This window comes from Cetorhinus maximus, chromosome 2 (assembly GCF_964194155.1).
Source record: "Cetorhinus maximus chromosome 2, sCetMax3.hap1.1, whole genome shotgun sequence".
Taxonomy (NCBI): Eukaryota; Metazoa; Chordata; class Chondrichthyes; order Lamniformes; family Cetorhinidae; genus Cetorhinus; species Cetorhinus maximus.
In genome coordinates this window covers 13,184,496-13,192,238 of record NC_135880.1, presented here as the reverse complement: position 1 = coordinate 13,192,238, position 7,743 = coordinate 13,184,496, and the positions used below count along the sequence as shown (strand labels likewise).

At 48.3% G+C, this 7,743-nt stretch overlaps 1 protein-coding gene across 2 annotated transcripts in view; it reads left to right on the top strand.

Annotated features, from left to right (window-relative positions):
- The first annotated feature begins 4,907 nt into the window (after positions 1-4,907).
- LOC144692410 (putative ATP-dependent RNA helicase DDX60) overlaps positions 4,908-7,743 on the top strand; it is a 115,513-nt gene continuing 112,677 nt past the window's right edge. For both annotated transcript variants that reach the window (XM_078561236.1, XM_078561245.1), the window contains exon 1: positions 4,908-4,972. In XM_078561236.1, coding sequence (XP_078417362.1) covers positions 4,917-4,972 — 56 coding nt within the window. In that variant the 5' untranslated portion in view covers positions 4,908-4,916. The remainder of the gene's footprint in view (positions 4,973-7,743) is intronic.

Sequence of the window (7,743 nt, the reverse complement as noted above, 5' to 3'; positions counted from 1 at the left end):
CCCCAAGGGCACTTCGCAGGAGGATCGCTGTGAAACCAGCTATGACCACTGAGCCACGCAAGGAGATATTAGCTTAGATGACCAAAGGTTGGGTCGAAGAGGTAGTTCTGAAGGAGCGGGAAAGGGGAAAGCGAGGTAGAGAGGTGGAGAGACCTAGGGAGGGGATTCCAGAGCTTTCAGCCCTGGCGACTGAAAGCAGGGCTACTAGTGGCAGAGCGCTTATAATCAGCAATACCTATGTTTTCTCTGACTCCCACTGGATCTACTGCCCCACATCTAGAGACCTGCATAAAAGACTCGTTAGTCAGTTAAAGTGGTTGGGGAGGGATGCAGTGGCTCAGTGTAACTCTTTCGAGTTATCAACAGTCACAGATTGTAACTCTTTCGAGTACATTCACAGTTCTTGGTTTCCGGAAGTGGGACATGAACCCACAACCTTCCGATTCAAAGGCGAGGGTGCTATGAACTGAGCCACAGCTGACACCTCGGTGGCTCAGTGTAAGGGCACAAGAGCCTTTAAACGTTTGGACGAGACGTTAAACTGGGGAATCACCTGTCCCCTCAGGTGGTTGTAAAATATCCCATGGCACCATTTTGAAAAAGAGCAAAGGAGTTCTCCCTCTTGGGAGCTTACACTGCCCAAATTGGCTGCAGCATTCCCCACATTTCAGAAGGGGCTGCTTCATTGGCTGCAATTAAGCACTTTGGGGTTTCGGGTGATCGTGAAAGGTACAATAAATTGCAAGTCTTATTTTTTTTTATTTGTTCATGGGATTGGGAGTCATTGGCTGGGCCAGCATTTATTGCCTATTCCTAGTTGTCCTTGAGAAGGTGGTGGTGAGCTGCCTTCTTGAACCGTTGCAGTCCCTGTGGTGTAGGTACACCCACAGCGCTGTTCAAGAGTTAGTTCCAGGATTTCGATCCAGCGACAGTGAAGGAACAGTGCTATAGTTTCAAGTCAGGATGGCGAGTGGCTTGGAGGGGAACTTCCAGATGGTGGTGTTCCCATCTGCCCTTGTCCTTCTAGATGGTAGAGGTCACAAGGTTGGAAGGTTTTTTTTCTATTCATTCACAGGATGTTGGCTTCGCTGGCTGGGCCAGCATTTAATGTCAATTGCCCTTGAGAAGGTGGTGGTGAGCTGCCTTCTTGAACCACTGCAGTCAGGGGGAGATGATGGCATAGTGGTATTGTCGCTGGACTGGGAATCTAGAGACTCTGGGTATCTGGGCTCAAATCCCACCACAGATGAATTCAATAAAAATCTAGAATTAAAAGTCTGATGATTGTTGTAAAGTTTGATTGTGGTAAAAATCTTCTTCACCTCAATGCCCCTTTAGGGAATCTGCTGTCCTTAACTAGCCTATGTGACTCCAGACCCACAGCAATGTGGTTGACTCTGAAATGGCCTAGAAAGCCACTCAGTTGTATCAAACTGCTACTACAAAGTATCAAATAAACCTACTCCACATAGACTTGAAGTGTTTGAGAAGGCAGCCCACCACCACCTTCTCAAGGGCAATAAATGCTTGGCCCAGTTGTGAATTCATCCCATGAATGAATTTATAAAGGAAGGGGGGAGAATTCGGTGTGAGGGGCAGGAATCGGTTTCACGCCAGTATGAAATCATGGCGGGATCGCCTGCTGGTGTCTGCCGTGGCATGAACCCAGTTTGCATCCCGCTGGACAAGTGTGCTGTACAGAAGTCGGGACTATAGTTAGGGCCTTTCTCAGATCGCGGAGTGAAAGGTGCTGGAGCCCTACAGCTACCGGACCGCAGAGGAATCACGTGCTGGGTGGATTCTCATGCCCGTGGCTCCAACACGAAGCCGCTTGCGGAAGGTGGGGGGTAGGGGGTGGTCTCCATTGATGCCTTGGGTCTGCTTCAGAACAGCATGCTCTTGGCCATGGGCTGCTACGGAGTATCAGTGAAGTGGGGGGGAGTGTTGGTGGGTAGAGAAAGGTCCAGGTGTGAGTGGGAAAGGAAGGTGTGCCGGGGGCATGGGGTTGGGAAGAGGGATGAAGGTGTTGGGTGAGGTTGGGCGGGCGCATGGAGAATGGGGAGGTTGGGGGAGGTTGGGGGAGGAGGATGTAATGGGGAGAATGGTGTAAGGGGGGGGAGGAAGATGTAAGGGAGGGAGTTTGGAGAGGGGAAGGTGTCTGCGGGGGGGAGAATGGTGAAGGGAAGGTATCCAGGGGGTGGAGGTGGGAATTTGGAGAGGGGAAGGTATCAGGGGGGAGGAGGGAGTAAGTTGGCGATGTCTAGATGAATGTGCAAGGGAGGGATCTGTGGAGTCAATGACTGCCTCCAGGGGAGTGAACTGAGGGTGGGCGTGGTAGGAGGCAATGATGAGTGTGAGAGAGGCAGAGTGAGCCGGTAGGATGGGAGCGTGAGGGTGCGTCAGCGGTGGTTGAAAGGACAGCAAGGGTGGTTGGTTGGGACTTGGAGGCAGACATGGACCGTGGGGGTGGGAAGGGAGAGGTCTATGTGGATGGGGGTGGGATTTCCAGGAAGGTAGGAATGTGCATGTTCACCTGGACATCCTGGAATGAGAAGAATTCTGACTGGTAGGTGACAGTGGGGAGGTGGAAGGTGATGCCAGGGAGGGCCCACGGTGATGGGAGTAAGGACATGGGTAACTTGGGGAGGGGGAAGGACTGGGGAACTAACAATAAACTTGACAACTACCACTTTGCAGCAATCAAAAGTGAGCGGAGCCTCCTGTTGGACGGGCACAGGTACTGCATGGGAATGTGCTCAGTGGGTGGGCGGAGATGCTCATCAAATCACATGGAAAACTGAAAGCAAACCCCAGCAGGCAGCATTGAAAGTGCTCAGGACAGAGAGGTGAGTGTGATGGAGGAAGGCTTCGTGTGCGTGGGAGAGTGCTTCCACGAGGCTCCGAAAGGCCCTGCCACACACACACAGGCCATTTTCTCTCCAGAACACTCCTGGTCCGGCTGCGTGCAGCTGAACTGTTAGTTGGGGGGGTGCAGGGGTGGGGGGGGTGCAGGGGTGGGGGGGCGGGTCTCGTGAAGCCTGTCAATAAAGCTGAAAGGCAACATTATTCAGTGCAAGATTTTGGAGTATAATGTGACCAAATGTGTTCACCTGTGCAACCACTTGTGATCAGAGTTTTTTAACTTTTCTAGACCTACCACCTCTTCTAGACATCCGCAGCAGGGGTAGAGACAGCCTGTACAATGGTCGGCCCTGTGGCCTCTGACGACTTTGGCGTGCGTCCTCTGGAGAGCTGAGGCCTTGCAGGCCCTGGCTTGCTTTGAATGTCCTCCTGTGGGGCGGTGACAGAGGGTGAGATTGAGGGGTGTCACTGGCAAAGAGGCCTCAGAGGGAGGGGACAGCTGCCGCTCTTCCTCCCTTCAGGTGCCCGAAGGCCCCAGCCTGTCTCCTTGAGTGGAAGGAGCACCTGAAGGGACGTCGAGATGCCCGGTTTCCCTTTGCAGGAACTCACCCATGGCTCCCGCGACAGAGTGCAGGTTTGCGCGCATATCCATGTAATGCTGGACCAGGGTCTCCATGGCATCCGCCATCCTTCCCATGGAGACCTCCATAGCCACACATGTGGGCACCACTTCATCAGAGAGCAGGCGGACATACTTCTCCGGCTCACATGCCACTCTGGTCACCCTCACGTTCCTTCACTGTCGCTGGGTCAAAATCCTGGAACTCCCTTCCTATCAGCACTGTGGGTGTTGCTACCCACGGCGGTTCAAGAAGGCAGCTCACCACCACCTTCTCGGGGCAATTAGGGATGGGCAATAAATGCTAGTCTAACCAGCAATGCTCACATCCAATGAAAGAATAAACAAAAAAAGGTACTGAGCTCAGCACTGTGATGCTTTCCTCTGACTAAATCTACAAGGTTTTGTTTTAAGTCCTGCCTTTTATATTTATGTTTAATTTTTGTACACATAAATCCGTGGCATCTGACATCCAATGTCTACAAGCCCCGTTTGCTTTGTGGAGTAAATTATAGGTAAGGGCACACCTATCCTGTCTAACAATCGACTGCAATCACTTCCACAAAACAGTGACTACACTTCAGAGGTAGTTCATCGACTATAAAGAGTTTAAGAGTTTCAGGGTAATAAAAGCAGAAAATGCTGGAAAAACTCAGAGCTCTGAAGAATAAAGGCATACAGACTTGAAATGTCAACTCTGTTTCTCTCTCCGCAGATGCTGTTAGACCTGCTGAATCTTTCCAGCATTTTCTGTTTTTATTTCAGACTTCCAGCATACGCAGTATTTTGCGCTCGTCTAACAGTTTCAGGGTGTTCTGAGAATGTGAAAAATGCTATTTAAATGGAAATGTTTTCTTTATCTATTTGGTTAGTACTTTGCTAATCTCTCTCCATTGACTTGGTGCTCCATTGCACTGCAAGGGTGTTTCCCATTGGCCCTTCAACGCTCTGCCCGATGATTTACATTGGCTCCTGTTTAAGCAATGCTTCAATCCTAAAATTCTCAAATCCCTCTTCTCAAATCCCCCAGGGCCTGTGATCTCTTCCAGCCCCCACAACGCTACGTGATATCTGTCTTCCTCCAACTCTAGCCATGAGCAGACATGCCTGCAGTTGCCGAGGCCCTAAACACTGGAATTCCCTGGCTAGACCTTTCTGACTCTCCAGCTGGCTTTCCTCCTTTAAGATGCTCCTTAAAACCTATTGTCACCAACTTTTGGGCCGTCTACTCTCATACCCCCACCTTGTGGCACAGTGTCAAATTTATTTCAATCAGGAACACTCAGCATGGGAAAGATTGGTAAATGTTCTCTGTAAATGTTTCAGTCATTATTTGTGAATTTATGTTGGTCCTTTGTTTCTCATTTCTGTTGCATAATCGCCAGGATCATCATTGTTCTAAATTTTTGTTTTTTTTTCAGAATCAACAGGGCCTATGAATAAGTTGCAGCATTGGTCAAAAGATTTGTCCCAAACCTGTGCAAAAAGCCTGTAAGTATATAATGTTTGCGTCTAGTGGCTGGTCACACTTCTTTGTCGAAGAGACATGCAAATTGTTTTCATAGTGGTGGGAGGTCAGACTGTGTACTAATGGTGCTTTATAGCAGTGTGAGGTTGGAAAGTGTGTGTGTGTGTGTGTGTGTGTGTTAACGGCATGTGAGGTTGGAATGTGTGTTGTCATGATAATGATAGAAAAACACCGTGTTGCACCCGGAAATATTGGACTTTAAAAATAAGATCCGAGTTTTTTAAAAAATGCACACAACTCACTGGCTGGAACGCTGCAGGGTAACTCCCTAAGAGGAAATGGAACCCCATCCTGCTGCCAGATAAGGTACTTCTAAAGACATCCAGAAACTAATTGCTCCCCGGGTAGAAACAATGGGAGGTGAGCACCACCTCATCAAGAAATCTGCGAGCAATTCCCAGGCAGATTTGTGAATTTGCTTCCCACTTGGAATATGCAAAGAAGAGGTCAAATGTGAGCAGAAAAGCTGCCCCAGAGTCCCTCTGTTGGCGGGTTTTCTGAGAGAGAGAGAGAACAGTTAAAGGAGTTAGCGAGACGTTTAGGATTAGGATTTCGGCCAAAAGCCAGGAAACCTGAAAGTTTAAAAGGGGTGGCCAAAGGTCTACAGGTGGAAATTGCGGGCTATGAAATGGATAGCATTGCATAGAGTCATAGAGGTCTACAGCACAGAAAAAGACCCTTCGGCCCATTGAGTCTGCGCTGGTCAAACAGGGTATTCTAATCCCATTTTCCAGCACTAGGCCCATAGCCTTGTATGCCATGGCATCGCAAGTGCACATCCAAATACTTCTTAAATGTTATGAGGGTTTCTGCCTCTACCACCCTTTCAGGCAGTGAGTTCCAGATTCTCACCATCCTCTGGGTGAAAAAATTCTTCCTCACATCCCCTCTAAACCTCCTGCCCCTTACCTTAAATCTATGCCCCCTGGTTATTGAGCCCTCCACCAAGGGGAAAAATTCTTTCCTGTCTACCCTATAATTTTATACACCTCAATCATGTCCCCCCTCAACCTCCTCTGCTCCAAGGAAAATAACCCCAGTCTATCCAATCTCTCCTCATAACTAAAACTCTCCAGCCCAGGCAACATCTTGCTAAGTCTCCTCTGCACTCTCTCTTGTGCAATCACATCCTTCCTATAATGCAGATTCCAGAACTGCACGCAATACTCTAGCTGTGGCCTAACCAGCGTTTTATACGGTTTCAGCATAACCTCCCTGCTCTTACATTCTATGCCTCGGCTAATAAAGGCAAGTATCCCATATGCCTTATTAACCATCTCATCTACCTGTCCCACTACCTTAAAGGACTGGTGGACATGCACACCAAGTGATCCCTCTGATCCTCGGTACATCCCAGGGTCCTACCATTCATCATGTATTCCCGTGCCTTGTTTGTCCTGCCCAAGTGCATCATCTCACACTTTTCCGGATTAATTTCCATTTGCCACTGATCAGTCCATCTGACCAGCCTGTCTATATCCTCCTGTAATCTAAGGCTATCCTCCTCTCTATTTACCACTCCACCAATTTTCGTGTCATCTGCGAACTTACTGATCAACCTTCCTACATTCAAGTCTAAATCATTTATTTATACCACAAACAGCAAGGGACCCAACACCGATCCCTGTAGAACCCCACTGGACACAGGCATCCAGTCACAAAAACACCCTTCGACCATCACCCTCCATTCCTGCCACTCAGCCAATTCTGGATCCAATTTGCCAAATTGCCTTGGATCCCATGGGCTCTTACCTTCGTTATCAGTCTCCCATGCGGGACCTTATCAAAAGCCTTGCTGAAGTCCAAGTAGACTACATCAAATGCATTGCCCTCATCTACACACCTGGTCACCTCTTCGAAAAATTCAATCAAATTGGTCAGACACGACCTCCCCTTAACAAAACAATGCTGACTGTCCTTGATTAATCCCTGCCTCTCCAAGTGTAGATTAATTCTGTCTCTCAGAATTGCTTCCAATAGTTTCCCCACCACTGAGGTTAGACTGACTGGCCTGTAGTTCCCTGGTTTATTTCTTCCTCCCTTCTTGAATAACGGTATCACATTGGCTAATCTCCAGTCCTCTTGCACCTCTCCTGTGGCCAGAGAAGTATTGAAAATTATTGCCAGCACCCCTGCTATCTCCACCCTTGCCTCACTCAACAGCCTGGGATTCATTTCATCCGGGCCTGGAGATTTATTGACTTCTAAGCCTGCCAGACCACTTAGAACCTCCTCCCTTTCTATGCTAATTTCTTTAATTATATCACATCCTTCTGCTTGATTTCCATACCCACGTTGTCCCTCTCACTTGTGAACACCGACACAAAGTATTCATTTAGAACCCTACCTACATCTTCTGGCTCCACACACAAATTACCACTATGGTCCCTACTCTTTCCCTAGTTATTCTCTTACTCTTAATGCACTTGTAAAATAACATTAGATTTTCCTTTATTTTACCAGCCAATATTTTTTCATGCCCCCTTTTCACTCTCCTAATTTGTAGTTGGGAGATTCAAATTGGAGAAGTGGAAATTAGAATTTCAGGAGAGAGAAAAGGAAAGGGAATTTCAGGAAAAGACACAAGAGGAAGAGAGAGAATTTCAGGAGAGAGAGAAGTGAGAGGAAAGGGAGTTTCAACTAAAACAGCTTGAACTGAGGGGCAGGTATCCGGCTGGGTCCCTTGAAGACATCACCAGCTCGAATTTAAGGATTGAGGCAACCTGGTTTGCTC